General features: G+C 34.8%; 1 protein-coding gene across 5 annotated transcripts in view; it reads left to right on the forward strand.

Annotated features, from left to right (window-relative positions):
• The window catches only part of LOC124169275 (choline transporter-like protein 2), a 125,070-nt gene extending 106,425 nt beyond the window's left edge, over positions 1-18,645 (forward strand). For all 5 annotated transcript variants that reach the window (XM_046547837.1, XM_046547840.1, XM_046547839.1 and 2 more), the window contains 6 exons: positions 4,596-4,690; positions 5,435-5,620; positions 5,725-5,833; positions 11,703-11,885; positions 12,769-12,994; positions 14,198-18,645. In XM_046547837.1, coding sequence (XP_046403793.1) covers positions 4,596-4,690; positions 5,435-5,620; positions 5,725-5,833; positions 11,703-11,885; positions 12,769-12,994; positions 14,198-14,310 — 912 coding nt within the window. In that variant the 3' untranslated portion in view covers positions 14,311-18,645. The remainder of the gene's footprint in view (positions 1-4,595; positions 4,691-5,434; positions 5,621-5,724; positions 5,834-11,702; positions 11,886-12,768; positions 12,995-14,197) is intronic.
• The last annotated feature ends 1,040 nt before the right edge of the window (positions 18,646-19,685 follow it).

The following is a 19,685-nucleotide window of genomic DNA, read 5'->3' on the forward strand; positions in this document are numbered from 1 at the left end:
GTAAAAAAATCCTCCTTTAGTCCAGGAATTGAGAATGGTAATTAAGTGTATGGAGATGGCTGACAAATTATGGAAGAGGTAGTCGTTCCCCCACAAGGGGTGGGTGGCTCTCCAATTAAAGTTTTTGTTTCACCAGCTCAATGAACAATGTTTAAAAACAACTGATGAATAAAATATGATTTTATGCTTTCCCGGCGAATAATGTGGGTAAACTGCCACTTCTGCCATTGCCGAACATTGTGTGAGCCAGGACCACATCATTAAATTTGATGAAGCAAAAATAATTTGCCATGCTAAAGGTTTTTGGGATCGCCTCACGAAGGAAGCTATAGAAATTAAGCTGGAGAAAAATAACTTTAACAGAGACTCTGGGTATTCCATCAGCAATACTTGGAAACCCGTTTTGCAGAAGATTCTAGAAGTGAGGGAAAATTTGCGAATGCAAAAATCAAAAACTAATGCCACCTACAGTCACAGAGATAGCCAATCTTGATGCAGTTGACCAAATTATTTCGAAATTACAGTTAAAGAACTTCATTTATATAACAAGGCCACATAAGGAAATTAGTCTGTTTAATATAGGTGCGATAAAAGAATTGGCATCGTATTTTATTTTATTTTATTATTATTATTATATTTTTTTTGTATATATGTTTTTATTTAACTAAATTTATTACAACAATGAGACTTAGCAACCAAACATTAAATAAATCAATATTCAGCCCTGATGATGAGTGCCGAGACGGTACTTGAAACGTTGGCCGTTATAAAAACATTAACCCGGTGGGAATCCCGAGAAACGTTTACCGACTGATGAATATCTAAAAGCTGCTTGGGTAGGCAATATTATTGCTGCACAAATTATCGTGGAGAGGTACATATTGCTTACCAACAAGTTGCTGCAAAAAGTAAAGGTCACTGCTCTCTCGAATGAACAATGTTAGCCATTTTGCTGATATGAGGAGTCTTGCTCGTCATGAACTTCCGATGCCAAATTACGTAATGATGAGTGTACCTCGTCATCAGATTTTCATAATTTTAGCTCTATTTGGAGGAACAATATAAATATTTTGAAAGTTTAGCAATGTTAAAACATTCATACCCAGATGGCACAGAATCCTCCGTATCTAATTCGTATGCAGATAGTATCCATTTACTACCGCTCCATCGCTTTTCGTCAATGGATACTATCTGCATACGAATTAGATATGGAGGATTCTGTGCCATCTGGGTATGAAGTTCCTGAATGAACTATTACTTCATCGAATATGGTGTATTGGAAGTAATAAAATGATTTTATATGAGTAACGATAGCTGTGTTCTCAATGTATTTAACTAGATATTGTACAATGTGAGATAATTATCATTTTTTATTTCACAGTTCTAGGTTGATTACAAACTAAAAATATCATTCCATTACCTACCATTCCATTTAAAAAGAACTACAGGATAAAAAAATAGAAGATAGAAGCACAATATTCAAAATATGATTTGAAGTGGAATGAGGTTAATCTGCCGTTGATAGAGATTGATCATATTCTAACATATGTACTTGTGTATTCAAATTTTTGCCAATCATGCCTCTTAACACTTTCAGCTGGAAGGTAAAAATTTTAACTTTGTTGTAATCCGAAAAAAATGCTATTTATATTTAGAAGCTGCTTTGATTTCTTGATACTTCCAATATCATGCATCAGAGTTTACAGGTAAATGATACATTTTTGTTCTGCTGGGAGGGAGTTCCCAGTGAGCATGTCAATTTACATTTGGCACGGATGAGTGGTTTCTCACTTCTGGTGCTGCTAATTGTGCTATGTATTTACGTGCATAAGTTCATATGGGAATGGAAAAAATATAGTTAGTTATCAACACGTATCTCATTTTAACCAACTTAGTACATTCTGAAGAGTGGAACTGATCCACAAGTCTCCTGTTATGCACTTGAAAACTTGGCTGCATATGTAAGTCGCTGAAAATGGTTCTCTTTCTTGTGGAAAAAGGTCGGTGAAAGCTGCTCTAAAGACTCCAACCTAAGGGCAAAATCAGAGGCTCCTTCAGGTCAGAGAGGGAGCAAGCCTATTGTTTGCAGGGGAAGAGCAAGGCTATCAAACCCCAACTCTTATTATTTCTGGCAAGGGGCCTTTCCTTTTCCATTTAGGGATGCATGCCTGGCAAAGAGTATCCCAATAAACGAAAATAGCCTTATAATATTAAAACACACCCTTTCTAAAAAGGAACAGAAATGCTGGTAGTGCTTCATGATATAGTTTCTCAATGATATTGCATTTATAAAAAGTTAATAACTCGCCACAAATGTAGCAAGGGAAAATATTTAGCAAAGCATTTAACAGAATATTCAATCTATATTTAAATAAGTTTTTCTACAAGTATGTAGAATAGTTATTTTTTTAAATTTGTATATGTATTACATTAATTTCAGCATCATGCTTTATAAATGCAATAATCATTTACAGTATGAATACATATATCAAATTACCGTATATCTCCGAATATAGTCCCCCTCTGAATATAGTCCCCCCCCCCAATTTTGAGACCTCAGTTTTGGGAAAAATTTTTAAATGTAAAGGAAGGCAATTTTTCTGTGGTTAGCAAGTTAAGATTCTAGATTCGATAAAAACTATTATTTTCTGTGAAGATTAAGAACAAATCTGTTCACATATTTTCCATCACAACAAAATAAATATACCTAAAACATGTTGTGATCCATTGCATGTATTAGTAATTTATAGTTCCTTAATTAACCAGATGTAATGAAGAAATGAGAAAATTTTTTAATTATCCAAGGCTATTGTATTTTTTAAACCTTCACAAATTATTAATATTTTTGATTTCCAAATGACTACAGACAAAGTCAATATATAAGCTTTAACTTAAAGCTCATAAACAGTATTGCATTTGGCCCTGAAACTTCCTTAGATCCAGTGTAACACACCCATCAAGTCATCACAAATCCAAGTGACCTGAAGAATTTAGGAAATCTAAATAAAATTGTGTTAAATAAATTATAAATATTATAAAAATATTGCCATCAAATGCCTGCTAAGCAAAATGATTAAACTACAGGACTTACAAATATCAAAGTAACAAAATTAAGAAATAAACTTTTTCCAACAAACATTAAAACTGAAAAAAAATTACATCAATTTTCAATGCCTCGTCGCGAATCATTGCATAAGTTACACAAAGAGCTTCTGCTCCGCATTTGCGCACAAATTTGACGATATTTTCCTCTAATTCTTTGAATCTGCCGCATCGAGACCCCCGAAATGACTTCCGCGATGTATTAGCGCTTTGCAAGCGCTATGAATACTATGATTTACGGCGTATTATGCAACGGCTATTTTTAAATTGGCATCGAAACTCCGTCTTTGATGGCCTTTAATCTGCCGCAGGATTGATCCTAGCATCTTTCTACTTGATCCATCACCTCACTGTTGAACGTAAAATTATTTTTAATAAAGAAAATATCGCGGAAATAATTGCGAAACGTTATGCGACGTAATTTATCGATCCTACTTACCCTGGCGAATTGAAGATATTCCTCAATAAATTGATCACACTTTCGATGCTGAGTCGCTGTATTTCGATCAAATGCAGAAATGCCGGCGCTTCTGGTTTAAAGTCGTCGATTATTGCACCTTTTCAGAAACAAATGCATCATTTATTGCGCATTCTTGTCCTGCGAGGGCGGTAAAGGCAGTGGTTGTAAACACGAACCGCACGGGCACATGGGCGTATAGCAGCTACGGACGCAATGAAATGCTAAATCGTCACGAAAGGTTCACTGTATCTGTTTATTTTTCGCAATTATTTAAATTGTGTAATTATTAAATGAGCGACGGGTACATACTATTGATTCAATTCTAGTGTTCGATTAATGTAATGATAGTGTGTGTTTAGTTTTCATTTTAATTATTTACTGTTTTGCGTCATTAAGTGATCAGTGTCGATTGAATTATTCTAACAATACTTTTCCAAGAAAAATTAGCGGCTACCCGATGGATTCCGTGAAAACGCATATTCGATATGCTATTTGAATCGGAATAATCGTATCTGTACAACATTTGTGGTAAAAATTGTCTTAATTTCCGGTAAAACGTGGCAGTATTTACTAATATCTCCGATTATAATCCTCATAAATATACTAAAATAGAAAGACTACGAGAACATTAGCCATTATGCCGTTATTTATAACTTTATGGTCACCTTTAGTATGCTAAACTGGATTACACTCGATTATAGTCCCCCCCCCTTACTTTTCCGCGGCCATTTTTGAAAAAAAAGGGGGGACTATATTCGGAGATATACGGTATTAACAATATGAAATGTTATACATTATCTACTGTGGATTCTTAATCATTTATCATATTTACCATACCTATGTTTGTGATTTTGTTCTGTAAATATTCAGGGTGTGCAAGCAACTTAGGTAAATTTGTAGTCAAGTAGAGTAAAAGAAAATATGTAGTTTCAAATTTTCCAATTCCGTGACTACCTTCAATTATTCAATTACTTCCCAACGTTAAAAGCTTGGAAGTTTAATGTATTAATTAATGTTTTTATATTTTTTTCAGCCTGGTGATATCTGCATACCAGATGTTTTTAATCAGCATTGTATTAACCTGCGAACAAGTGATGTTTCATGTGGGTGCCAGTTTTTTGCTCACAGGTAACACAGTTTGTCTTCTCTTCTCATTCATGTAGTGGCTCTTTTGTAAACACCAGTGTATGTTGTTCCTTAGTCATCACTCGCTCATATTCATTGATTAACCTGGAAGATTACATTCCTTGGGGTCAGGAGTTAGAATTAAATTAAAACGTTTAAATGGATGGCATTATACCTCTTTCTCCAAGTTTCCCTGCTTATTTCTTTAAAAAATTGTTTTTTGTTGGCATTGCATGTGTCTATCTTGGAGTTACAGAAGTAAGTTTGCTCAGGCAAATAAAGAGCTGTCTGCAAAGTTCAATCATGAGGTAACGATTGGACCTTGATAGATTGTGTTGACTGATTTGGTGTTAAGTTAGGCCTACCTGTATTTAATATATTACTTCATTTATTTATTAGCATATTACACTTACTGAATTTAGGTAGCTCTAACAGTAGCATGTAGCTATTGGTAAATAGATGTCTCATCATTTTCTATATGATTTAGTAGCTTTGTGACAAATTTATTATAAATAAACTACAATTAATGAATGAAACAAGATTTTAAGGTTCTTATTGGATTTTGATTTCAGTAGTTATCTTTTTAGTTACTTCCCAATCATGTTGCTACCCTCTTACTTGTGCCCCTGTTGAACAACTACCCCTCAGAACAATTTTTTTTTTTTAAAGAAACAGGGGTCATTTAAAGTATGTTTTAATGTAAGTTAACGATTGTTTCTTATAAATCCTGGCTACTTTGTTTTTCAGAACAGATAAATATGTTCCTTGGCTTCATGCATTCAATCTCTTTGGAACCCTATGGCTCTTATTCTTTATATCTGCCCTTGGTGAAATGACATTGGCTGGTGTTTTTGGTGCCTGGTATTGGACTTGGAACAAGGCAAAAGGACTGCCATTTTTTGCCCTGACTGAAAGTGTCTGGAGAGCCTTCAGGTACATATTTTCTTGTCAATAATCACAATGCTCATAGATCCTGGTCAGAGATTGACCGCATTTTTTCCATTACTTTGTGAATTTATTTATTTTTTTTTTTTCAGGTATCATTTAGGAACAGTGGCATTTGGCTCTCTCCTAATTGCTATTTGCCGATTCATAAGGATTATGTTGGAGTATATTCACCATAAATTGAAGAAAAGAGATAATAAGGTATGTTAATTTTGGTAAAGTGTACCAAGTTTACCATTATACATGGAAGGAATGCAAGTTTGGAAACTGTGACTTTCCAACTGCCTTTCTTCTCTCAGCATACTGTTATTCTCTCAACGTTTGCCTTGTAAAGAGAAATCTGATGGATTTTGATGTATTCAAATCTAAATGCATAAAGTAGTAGTAGTAACCTTTATTTGCCCAGCGGACACTGAACACAGTAAAAAAATACATGAGTTGAGTGTATAGGACACGTCATATACATATAAATGTTGCAAACAATAATAAAATAAAATACACAAGTGTATGGCACCATAATTTGACCAAAAGAAGTTCATAAAGTACATAAAATTTATTCCATATTCAATATGATTATTTTTTCCCCAAAAATTCCTTTACGGAATAAAACTGTTCTTTCCTTAAAAACGTTATTAATTTCCTTTTGAACAGGACTGGGTCCATTTCGTACTTAAAATCAGGGACCTGGAGCAGCAGTGGAGCGGAGCGAATTTTCATTGTTGCTCCGGGGTGCTCCGCTCCGCTCCGGCCGGAGCGGAGCGGAGCAGGTCGGAGCAATGTCGGAGCGGAGCGCTCGGGTGGAGCGGGATTTCGGAGCTCCCTGGAGCGGAGCGAATTGCTATAATGCTGCTCCGCTCCGGTATTACTTTTATGTGGACTTTGTTCCATAAATTCTATTGCCACCTGGAAGAGCGTATTTTCCAGATAGAATTACCCATTATTAATCGTATTTGAATATAATGCAGGGTTACCCACACGTGATGTCACAGCGAGATTTAATAGCATATTCCCATCATGACGTTTTTATTTAGAATGCATCATTTTATAAAAAAATATCGGTTTCTTAGTATAATGATACCGTTGTAAAAGTGGACTAGTATTCATCAATATGTCCATAGCCAAATCAACCATTATAACGAAAATTTAATTGGAAATCAAAATTAAATGATGCACTACTTTCCGCTGTTTCAAATAAAAAAGCATACGTTTAAACATAGGTACTTAACACCTTTCAACACGTGACATAATATCTTTACAGCAATTACGCCAGCTGCGATTTTTATCTTTCAAGTACGTGTATAATGTAGATTTTTTCCTGCTCGTAACTATAATTCACAATGATTATCATTTATGCGGGTTTTAATGGCACTGGAGTCACATAAAAAACTAATAAAATATTTCAATTTTGTGAACATGATTTTTTATACTTGATTATTACATGTTTTTGGTTTTACTATTCTTTGCTATCAATAAAATTCAGAGATGATACATAGAATATTTGACAATTCTGCCATGTACCTACATGGACATTACAGCATGTTGGTCAATATTGAGTTTTTTATAACTGTATTCATTATGTTATAGGCAATACATGCTGCGTAACACCCAAATAACACTTCGTTTAACCACTCGATGGCTGTAATCGCTAAAGGAACTTTATGAAATCATCCTACCACCTTCGAAAATTTTAGTTAAAATGATGTTTTTTATAAATTAAAATTACAAAACTCTAAAAATCAGATAATTATTGAATACCAAACAAGTCATTACATCGAATTAACATTATTGAGTTTAGCATATCTTTTGATAAATTATAGCGTTGTGATGAGAGCACAAATTTCACGCCTGAAAAGAGGCGCTCGACGCTGACCTGAGTCGTTGGAATGGAATTTACCACACATGCAAGCTTATATAGTTCTTCATTTTTTAATTTTTCCTTCTCCCACAAATGTAAAATATTTTGATCCTTTTTTTCTCGGGGCAATTTCATGTATTCTTCCAACATACTTCTAATATCAACTGGATGCTCTCCTGATGATGACTGGTTTCTCCTACGACGACATTCCGCACGTTTCAATAGAATTTCCAAGTCATCTAACTCGTCATCCGACGGTGCCTCGTTTTCACTCGTTGATTGAGCTTACGGGGTTCCCTGGAGTAACCTCACTCGGTCGTACAACTTTATTAGGTGTTCTTTGCCTCGTTTTACATCGCTATGTGATAACAATATGTTATATCGCCGATCAAGACATAAAGCTGCTACAAACCCATCACATTCTAGCAACCTAGCTTCTCGAACATTCATACTATCAACCAATCTTTTGGCTACATCAATTTCCATCTTAGATGTTTCTAATTTACACAGCATCCAAATGCTCCAACAATCTCCAGGTGTGAGGTTCTGTGCCTGTAATTTCAGTGTCCCAAATTTTGCCGGCTCCAGTGCTTTGTGTAAATCGTTTACGTATTTCCATTCCGTGGACGTGAGATTATATTCTGTGTCGAATTTCTTTGTTGTTTGAGAAATAATATTGCATAGTTCTTTACACTCTAAAATTCTTTCGAGCATCAAGTGTGTCGAGCTCCATCTTGTCGGGCAATCTAAAACAGGCTTACGTAATTTCTTTTCTTTTATTAATATCATCATTCCTTGAGTTCTAAGACGCCTGGAAAGCTTTCTTACTTTATCCAGGATGCTCATGACTTCTTGAGTTTTCATTGAGTCTTTTACAGCAAGTTGAAGCGTGTGTGCAACGCACCTCATGCGACACATTATCGACTCTTCCTCGAGTTTAAAAATGTCACCTCCTGAAGATAGTCCCTCTTGAAGATCATCCACAGCAATTACAGCGTCTTCTAAATCTTCATCTTCGTCCATGTTGTCCATTTCGTCAATTTGGTCCTCAATTTCCTCTGCAGATGGTGGGGAAGCAACCTTAACGCACTCTCTTAAGAGGGTCACCATGCGTGCCATATTACTGGCATTATCAGTGGTCAGGCAGTGGATCTGTTTTGACTCTATTCCATACGAAGACAAGATGTCGCATATTTCATCCATAAGATTTTCTCCATTTTGTGTTTTGGAAATTTCCCTTATAGCAAGGGTACGTAGTGAAATATTTCCATTTTGGATGAATTGTATATTCACTCCAATCAATGACCGGTCTAATCTTGTTGCTGTATCCACTTTTAGGTTTACTAATATCCCGTGCACTTCTTGCCGTATTTTATTAGTTATTTCCGTAGCTTTTTTGATTATACTCTCTTGAACGCTAGGTATGGTCAATGCTTTGGCATCTTTTCCCATGGCACAAAGAAGAGGGTCAATAATCTTCCGCAGACCGGAGTCATTAATGATGGAAAATGGTCTTCCATTCACCGTCACCAGTTCCACACAGGCGTCGAAAATAGTAGTGGAATTGATGTCTACAACAAAGTTAGTCTTCTTATCCCCTCTTTTCTTTTGTCCATATTGAGAACTATGCTGAGAAGAGCCGCATGCCTCAACAGCGTTTTTTAGGTTGGCAAACTTTTTCGATGCCACCAACGTAGCCTCCAGAGGGTGGTGTCTTTTTAGATGTCTTTCCAAATTGTATCCTGATTTACCCTGCAGATTAATAAGTATTCCTTTTATCAGTATGAAGGGTCAGATTTTAAATTTTAATGTATTATTAGAAATTAAAAAATATATCTATAAATACTCATATACACTCTTACAACCCTTAGTAAATGAGCGACAATAAGCCACTTTTTTAAATACGCACATTTATATAGAGCACCTGACAAGGAGAAAATTGAAAACATTACGAAATTCATGGAGAGCAGAAATTATAAACTAAAAGATAGCAAAAGATTTACTTACAGAGATCCTTTCCTGCTTACATCCAGGTATGCCACACAAGGATTTATTCGTCGATTCGTCAAATACAAAATATCTACTTGCTGGATTCATAACTGATCTTGTAGGGTATAAAGAGATATTATATATCCTTGTTTTTTTTGTGGATGTTTTTCACACTTATTCGCAAGAAAAAGAGCGTATTCCGAATATATGCACTCGCGAATCCAAACTTTATTTTATTGTGATCCTCTCTGTTGAGTAAAAAATCAACAACTGATGGTTACCAAGGCCGTTTCGTGCATTAATTTTTAAGATATTTTCATGAAAAAAGTCGTTTGCAATTATGATATTATGCTATTAATTTTTCCATAGTTATAAATATCAATTTTACTTCATTTACAATGTAAAGATTATAATTAAAATTAATTAAAGATTAATTACAAATGTATCACAAAGGTATTAGAAATTTATATTTCGCTTGTATATTGCCTTTTTATTACAATTGAATTGCAAATCATTTGTATACAAGAAGTTTGAATAGAACTGCTATGCAATTGTATTAGAAAAATCGGTACGGTTTGTAAATGTACAAAAGATATGCCATTTGTATACAAATGCTTGTGTTGTCTGGGATAGAAATACTACATTTCGAGATAGGTGTTATCGCAGACATCAGTTTAACAGACAGACACTGCTCAGAAGAACATCTAATTACAAAAAAATGTTATTCGAAAAATGTATGGGCTTTGGTTAAAATTTATATTAATGTCAAATCCAAGTGTATATTTTAATATTCCATTAAAATGCTCTTTCAACCCAACGAATGGGCCACATCCGTATCCTTAATATTTTAAACGTACCTTATGGCATCGTCTAAAATATATCCCACAATTTTGGAAATTTTAGCCTACAGCAATTTTTTTTAATGTCGCCCGAAATAGAATTTTATAATGCGATAATGAAATTAATGCATGACTAAACTGCCGGCACAAAGCCTGTTAAATTATATAACAACATACATTGCGAATATCGACATTTGTGTAGTATTAAGCCTTAAGATTATCGCTGTCATTATTATGATTGAAAAATATCTAACGTATGGTGTTTGAATACAACACATATTGGACTTCCCAATTTGAAAAGAACTTTTACATAAAGAAAAGTAAAGAAAACTGTGTAATTCCGCATAAATATTTAATTTACGACATAGGTTTCAACGTGGCACGTCACCGTCTGGTACAGATGCACAGAAGACAGAGAATAAACAGCCGCACACAATTATTTTTTTAATTTTTACTTTTCATTATGTCAAGAAGGTTCCATTAAGTCACGCCCGAAACAAATACTTTTGTTACATAATACTAATTGTGAATTGAAATGTATTGGTATTAAGTAATACCGCAGATCGCCTGGACTGTGGATTAATAACTCAATATAAAAATTGCCGCAGGTTATAACCGATGCATTCCACAGCCGCAGAAGCGAGAATTCGTCAATTTCCCGCCAAGAAGCGGAGCATTGACGTTTGTGTTCTGCTCCGCTATGCTCCGGCTCCATTGTCGGAGCGGAGTAGTTCAGTTCCTGCTGGAGTGGAGTTCTCGCAAGAAATGCTCCGCTCCGGAGTGGAGCCCCTAGGTCCCATTGTCGTCGCTCCGCTCCGGAGTGGAGCAGCAGGAATTGAACTGCTCCGCTCCGACAATGGAGCCGGAGCATAGCGGAGCGGAGGAGCGCTCCAGGTCCCTGCTTAAAATCAGTAGGGAGCCTGTTCAGTACAAGAAGGCCCATGGATTTAGGCCCCAAGGATGCATTTAAAGTCCTGCAATATGTTTGATGCAGATCTCTACAGGCTCTAGTTTGGTGGGAATGAACATTGTCATTAGACATATAATTAAATAAATTTCTTTTAGCAAACATGCTTACAACATAAATGTAAATGCATGGAACTGTCAAAATATTTAACCTTTTGAAAAAGGAAAGACAAGGTGCATTAAAAGGAGCATTACATATTAATCGTATTATACATTTTTGAGCTTTGAAAATTGAATCAGAATGGGTGGAAGAACCCCAGAACAGAATACTATAGATAAAGAGAAAAAAATCAAGTGTATTCATATTTAGCCATCAAACTGCCCTTAATGTCTTTCAGGCTAAAAACCTGCCATTTATTTGTGCCAGTGGGTTCTATTGCATACCACGGTAAGGCTGAAATATCTTCTCCTTACTTTCTAGCTCGTGCAGTGTCTCCTCTGTTGTCTTCGCTGCTGTTTCTGGTGCCTGGAAAAGTTCCTAAGGTTCTTGAACCGCAACGCCTATGTCATGTGTGCAGTTCATGGAACCAATTTCTGCAAATCAGCTAAAGATGCTTTTAATCTTTTGATGAGGAATATAGTGAGGGTTGTGGTCATTGACAAGGTGAGTGTGTAAAAACTTGAGGATCATAGTGTAGCTAGAATAAATGCTCTGAGAATAGCACTGGATGAGAGCACATGCATTAAAAATTCAGTTGAAGTTCACTGTAACGATTAATGCCAATAGCGAGGGTAGCTATATAGCAAGTGATTTTTTTGTGCTGATTGGTCCATGTGGAAAAGTACAGGGAAATAATCCTCTTATAGCCAGTGCAAGTATGTTTGCTACCGCTATAACGAGTCAATATTCTCACAAAAGTTATCCGGGATGCATAAATATCAGGATAAACCTCGCCAAACTGAAACTGTGGGGTGCTTGGTGGAGTGGTTGTAAGCTCATTCCAGATGCATTTTACCCAGGAAATGCAACATTGTGGTAAAAAACGAAGCCTTGCCATCTCCTCTACAACTTATTGTTATCATTGTCCGCTTTGTACTTAATTTCCAAGCCTTGTGACCACTGTGAAAAATGATATGCCTGAGTGTACAGCACGTTGGAGTGCTGTTGCTTAAGGAAGTGAAATTTTTTCCATTTGACACCCTAATATGGGTAGATTGGTGGAGTCAACTGGGAAAGGAGGGATTGTAGAATGTTGGGTAAATAAGGGAGAAGGAAGAGAATATGATTTTTAGATAGAATTAAAGGGATTAGGCCCTGTTGTGATTTTAAGATGGAAGTCCATGAAGTAAGGGGTGAGTCACAGAATAATTCTGAAATACTCCATGGAAATGTACCCTAATCAATAGACTACTTTGATGATAATAATAATAACAATGAGATTTGCAAAAATTTGCATGTGTAAAAATTAAGGTGCCTTATGTATGTATGGTGCTTCAGTCGTACATACTGTCATCTTTTCTATGTCATTTCATTTTCTCTATTACAGGTGACTGACTTTCTTCTCTTCCTCGGGAAGATTCTAATAGTTGCTGGAATGGGTGTTGCATCATATTATGTGTTTGGACATAAGTCCGAGGAATTGGATAAACATGTGCCTCAGCTCCATTATTTCTTCTTGCCAATCATCGTCATTGCTCTAGGAACATATTTCATTGCCAGTGTTTTCTTTGGAGTATATGCAATGGCTGTGGATACTTTGTTCCTCTGCTTCTGTAAGTATATAATCCTCTGTTAGCCAGGTGGAATTTGATTAAGACATTAGTCCGGTGAGGTTTTTAGACTCCCTAAGTGAAAATTTTCGATGTTTTTGCTATATCTTTAGTGTTTACAGTAATCTTACTTTGCATTTATCAACACTCTTCAGTGAAATATCATTTTTTGGTGGTATTTTTTATCACTACATATATTGCAGTGATAATATTGTTGGTGTGTGTTGGTATTGGTGATAGTTTTATTCTTTTGTTCGTCTAAATCTTCATATCTCCCCGCAACTGAGAAGTTACAATCTGTAATTTTTAATTGCTTCTATGAATCAACAATGTGTGTTTGAAATCCTAGTGTACTTTTCAATATCTGGAAGACCGAACATGTCAGTGTTTCAATGTCAGTGAATTCAAACATTGTTTGTCAGCATATTTAATTGTATTTTGGGTTACAGCAATATAGCACGTGCGAACACATTTTTGAGATACTCTGAAGAGATGAAAAAACAGCTATCCCCAATTTGTAACTTGTTCTTTTAGTATCAGAAATTCGGGAAGTTCTGTTCCTATGGGAAAAAAATCATTTGCCTGGGCTGGAATTGAAATCAATTGTCTCAGAACTTGCACTACTTGCTCTAACCACTTATGCTACCTAGGCATCAGTGCTACTTCTGCAGATTTTTGATTCCGTCAGAGGACAAGGTGGTATATACTCCCAGACATTTAATGCCTAAAGGGAGAGAGCAACAATCCAAATAATGCCAGAATCCCAGACCCTTAGTGGGCATTCAATTCAAATTCCTGTCAAGGAAAGTGATTTTTCTCCATCTGAAGTTTTGCGTCTTCAGTAGACTCATGATTTACTCCATTAAAGTATGCATTGCTCGGGCTAGTCCGCGGCTATTTCCTAAAAATATCCATTATTATTATTATTATTTGAGTCATTGGCTTTTCTCAGCTCTCAGGAATGGTTGCGGAATGGAAAATTGAAATATGTAGTCATATATTTGGTCTCGGGAGACAACTATGTCATGAAAACTAAGTCTATGTCTTGAAAAATACATAATTTTAAGATAGTGAAAGGTTAAAGTGAGGAATGACTTTAACTAAGAGAGTATAATCTTCATGCAAGATGCAGTGATATTTTTTAATATTTTTTTTAATTTCTTGATGGTGCATTAATATTCGATCTTCTATTGTTAAAATTTTTAGTGGAAGATGGGGAAAGAAATGATGGATCTGCTGAGAAGCCATACTTCATGTCCAAGAATCTCATGAAGATTCTTGGAAAGAAGAACCAATTTCGGGATGCTGATAAAAAATGAGTTTCCCTGCTCATGAAAGGCACCATTATTTGCTTGGCCTGCTTTTTGTGAACCTAAAGTGGTGGCATGTGACGTTTGCCCTTGCATTTAAAGTTTAACTGCTGATCTTTGCTCTCGAAGTTTGTCTGTAATATTCATGACATTTTTCTACTGTCAGATCAGAGCTTTCTATGATTGGCTGTGTCATGTGAGTTGATTTTTTAAAAAAAGTTATGAAAATACTTGCTCAATTATGTATATAATTTTATCCATTGCACTATGAAAATTGTTTTAATTACTTGTTAGCATTTTATCGGAGTGTTTGCATTTTCTGCAGTATTTCCTAACGTTTTTAAAGTTTTAATATGTGTAGTTACATTTCTTCCATTATTGCTCACCAGTTGTTTTGTACATGAAAGCCTATGCATTATTCTATGGCTGTGCCAGCAACTAGCCAGTTACATAGTGATGGTCCAAAGTTGTAGCCTTATTTTATTATAAAATAGAAACTAGCCCATAAGATTTGAAAGCATTTATTTATAAATACAAGTTATTGATCTACAAAATCAAAATTGTTTTCATTTTGTCAGTTGGTGAGCTTGCTGAGCAAAAGTCAGCAACAGTTTACAAAGTTATTGAAAAGTATTTTGTGATATTGGTGATGTGATGATTGTCTTTGGCTTCTTTATCAGTCACTTGAATTCCTTTTTTGCCTGGAGTTTGTAAAGATAATCTTCAAAAAATTGGATTGCTCATTAACCCTGTATCTGTAAGGAACTTAGATACTAAATGAGAAATCTTAGAGAAAAACTTTCTTGTACCTTCTGCATTCTTAAAAATGGCTCCTTCAGCTTATACTTCTCTGATTGACCTGGAGTCTTCCTTTTCAGTGGGAACATTTCCCATTCGTAATCTGTCACTTACTTTTTGAGACATTTGGGGCAAAAAATCCAAGGCCTTAACTCTTTCACTGATAATTTGATGATGTCACGCACTCCTAACAATCAGGTCAGGCTCTTTAGCTTCTCCTCAGCCTCATATAGTTAATTATTATTCACACCCTCATGAGTGATTACTTCCTTCAATGTGTGGATCTGTGTGAAGTCGTTAATCAAACAGAACCTTCGTGACGTCACTAACTCATGGAATGTGGGTGGAAACCTGAGTGTTTTTTATTTGAAATTTAAGGGAGAATGGCTAAATTTGGATGATTTCTTTGTTTTAACTTATCTTATCCCTACATACAAAGTCCTTTTAATGACTTGCTATTTAGGTCTGAGTGAATGAATCTTCATAATCAACCCTGGTTTCTCATACCAGTCAGTCCCTTACTCACTAAAGTTTCATATTCTGGCAATAATACCTATTTAAAAAATGTTCCACGAATCCATCATTCAAGTGGTTAGTGCTCTCCTTAATAAAGGGAATGCAAATAAATGTAATGCTTGCATTTTGATGAATTGTTGGAAGAATATCTTATAGATTTCTACCTGCTCTTTTTCTTTCATCAGAAAAAGGGGACAGGCATCGTTGAAATATTTTTCACAAGCAAATGTGTGATCTAGTGCAGCAGCTGAAGATGAGCAATCAAATTCTCTTTGAGATTTTTTTTTTTATTTTCTTTCACATCTATGTCTATAGACATGGCTTTGGAATTCTTCCATGATATGGCCAAAAATTGTTATCACATTCTGGAACATGGGTATAGCCAAAGGGAGACTGTGTGAGGTAGCTGCTTTAATGGAATTGTTGATATATTCATTTTTAGCCTACCAAAGAGAGCCAGGCGCAATGTCTCTTGCCCCTACTGAGGAAGAGCGTACAGTAAATTGTAGCTATGCCGTTGTCTTGGAATCCAGTTCTTCACTTATGGCATCCCTTATTTTTTTTCATATGCTGCCATTAAAATGTTGGTTTATAGATAGATGGGTATTTGCTTGAATTGTTCAAAAAGTATGTAACTCCATTACATACTACCATGCATAATTTTTTTCCAAGTAAAAAGCATACATTAAAGTTATTATCATGGTCAAAGATTGTTTATTACTTTGCATTTCTTATCTTTTGCCCATGATTTTTAAGAATTAAATTTTCCTAGTGTACAGCTTTGAAGATCCATTTTTTCTCAGGCAAAACTAACTCAGGATGAATTAGAGCGTCCCTGAAAAACTTGATCTTTTTCCATGAAATCTTTAGGAAGTTTATCAATATTAGAGATAGAAACATGGTGGAATCCACTAATTATTTTACTCAGATGGCTCTTGGTGTCAATAAAAACTTTGATAGGTAATATTCAAATTTAACCTTTTTGGATGATTTACCACTTATGCTAAGACAGCTTTTTAAGATGATCCTCATTTAATGGAAGTCACTGAAAAAATTGAGGATCATGCTGATGTAAGACAAATCTGGGTTAACGTTTTATCTGGGTTTTAACGTTTAAAAAACTTCATATTTGATCTGTATAAACATTGTATACATACACACAAATTTTTATCTATTCAGAGGAATGGTGAAGGTATCCAATGAAACAATCTATGTTTTATACATTATTTCTAGCAAATTCATGGAAAATCATGCTGATAAGATTTTTTCTCAGCTAGCAAGCTCATGTGTATTAATGTACTGCTCATGTTACTGCAACACTTCACGGTTGAAAATGAGATTTATACATTGAACTTAGACCAAATTTCAAAGTCAGGCCTTATTTTTAATTTGAAAATCGAAAATGATGAATGCATAATACATAGTTACTCTATTCTTGTTAGATCTCAAGCTTGTTAATTGAGATGAATTACTACAAGCCAAGATTGAACATTGTGGAAGTTCATCGCTGTTGAAAGTCAAAACAAAAATACAGTATTTTTTACGTAGAGAAAGTGAATTCATACAGATGTAATCGATGCCAAAATCTGGCGTCACAAGCAGAGTTTAGTTTTAAAGAGAATCCTTCCAGTATTATATTTTGGGGTGAAGGCATGCATTAGTGTAATGGAAAGTTGGTGTTGATAGCTTTAATGTTAAATCTATGATAATGGTGTGCCAACTATTAAGCAAAGTTAGCTTTGAAAGTGTATGCTGTCAGATGTATCTGTACCAAATAAGCTTTCATTAAAACTAATGGATGATAGTATTTAATCTATTTGATGAGATATACCACGATATGTAAGACAATGGGTGGAAGTATATTGAAACACTTTAATTATTTTTGTATTTAAATGTAATTGGTATCTTCTATCTTCCTATAAATACTTTTTATGTAATCTGCCATTGTACCATGAGTTGTATGTATTATCTATGATTTTTGTCATGTTACAACATTTTCATCAAGGTTTTAGTTTTTTTAGTAAGCAGTATAATTGTAAATCTGTGGGTTTATTGCTATATTTAAATGTTATACATTTAGTTGATGGTTCTATAATTAAAATATGGTCATTTGGAAATGCTCTTATGGTAACCACGACTGGAAATGTAGTAATTGACTTGAAGACCTATAGTTTTTGATGCTGTGAGCTGTATTGCAGCTAAATTTTACTTGAGTATGCATCTTTTATATAAAAATATTTATACTGATAGAATTAAACTTATATTGGGCATATTGCATTGAACTAGCCTCAATTACTAAAATTTTATACCTTTTTTAAGTATTGGTGAAAGGTCCATTTGACCTCATTTCTGATGCATGTGTTATATTGAACTAGCTAATTACTAACAAATATGTAGTTGTTGCAGAGTGTTTAACTATTCCAAAGAAAATATAGTAGCTATTCATATAAAAACTCTAGCTATCTGAATGTATCCAAACATACCTACATAAGGTCAATGATGAACATGCATTCATCACCTTCTGACAATACCTCAGGCTTAGCTAACTTTATAATCAGAGAGGAAATTTCTATCAAAATGTATAAATAATCGAGTCCTATTGAAGTTGATTACTTCAAAGTATAATAAATATGAGTGTTCTTTTTTTTGCTATGCTTTTTTAACATAGTCAGCTATGGAAAAGTTCTTTTTTATATTACATGACGTGTTCGTTGTATCGATTTTTGTATTTTCTATATTCCCGTGGATGTAAGATTTTTTTCCATCACATTACGACCTGTGGCTTATATTTTCTGCACAAAAATTTATAGTTAGTCAGCCTATGTGACTTGTTTTTAATGTGAGCTTAATAACCGTAACAATGTCCATGACTTCTCTTTTAAAATTTTACTTGAAGATGTAGAACAAGTAAAAGCATTCTTGGAAATTAAGGAAAGAGTTGGCATTTATTGGGCTTTTATGTCCTTCATATTTGCATCTTCTTGGATATAGACCAAGAAATACATTCACCGTTTATTATAAAAATGACCTTCCTCTCCTAAAAAAAAGACTCCATGAATCAGTTCTTAAGGCCGTTTTACAGGGTACACGGAATTGCGCAGTCTGACGTACGTGTGGAGGCACAATCAAAATTGCATCGTGTAAAGCGGTGAATTGCTAGAACACATGCGAGAATGCGTGGATGCGAGACGGCAAAATAGCCCCTGTTCTAATTTCGTTCATGCATTCGCGCAATTCCACGCCATTTTTGAAATTAATGCAGCTCTAACCTGCGCAATTCCGTGTAGCGTGTAAAACGGCCTTTAAGGTGCATGTGAACAACTTCTCACCTTATTGAGCAGAAAAATAAGGGTCTACCTCCTGCTACTTCCTTACTTATACTCATATAATGAAAGATAATCTTCTAAAGCAACAGCCTCTTCCCATTTCAATTCAATGTTATTTCAACATAGATATTGGTAATTTTTCTGTTCTATCATAATTTTTTGTGTTTCTCCTGTTTTTATTACCTACCTATGTTTTATTTTGAGTATTACATTATTAAGTGGACTTTTAGTTATTTAATGTACTCCAAACCCTGGCCAATCAGATTGACTCATGAAAATTCATAATGTAGGCCAAGAGATTTATAGAACTTAGGTTATTTCACCCATGATTTATTTCAGAGATAAAACATGGGGTTAATGAAAAACTTCTTATTTCATGAAAGGTAAATTTCCACTGAGTAATGCAATACACCCAGCTAAGTACCTTGTGTTTATAATTTTTATGATCATTAAAGATTTGGCATGGTCATAATAAATAAATGTTGTGATATCATCTGCTGGTATTTTAGATATGGTGTTTGGGTAACTCTCTGATCCTTTAGATGAATTACTATGAGGAAATTGCAAAGTCACTGTTGTTTTTTTGTTTATTAACACTCTTATCCGAAAATTCGAAATAATATATACCTTATCCATTCTGTCTCTTTATCATTAGTTGCCAAGTTGATTCAAATAAGAATTTTACCGACCATCTACATAATGTTCCATTTAAATGTGCAATGGGGCAGGAAAAATGTTATCTGT

Source organism: Ischnura elegans, chromosome 12, assembly GCF_921293095.1.
Source record: "Ischnura elegans chromosome 12, ioIscEleg1.1, whole genome shotgun sequence".
Lineage (NCBI taxonomy): Eukaryota > Metazoa > Arthropoda > Insecta > Odonata > Coenagrionidae > Ischnura > Ischnura elegans.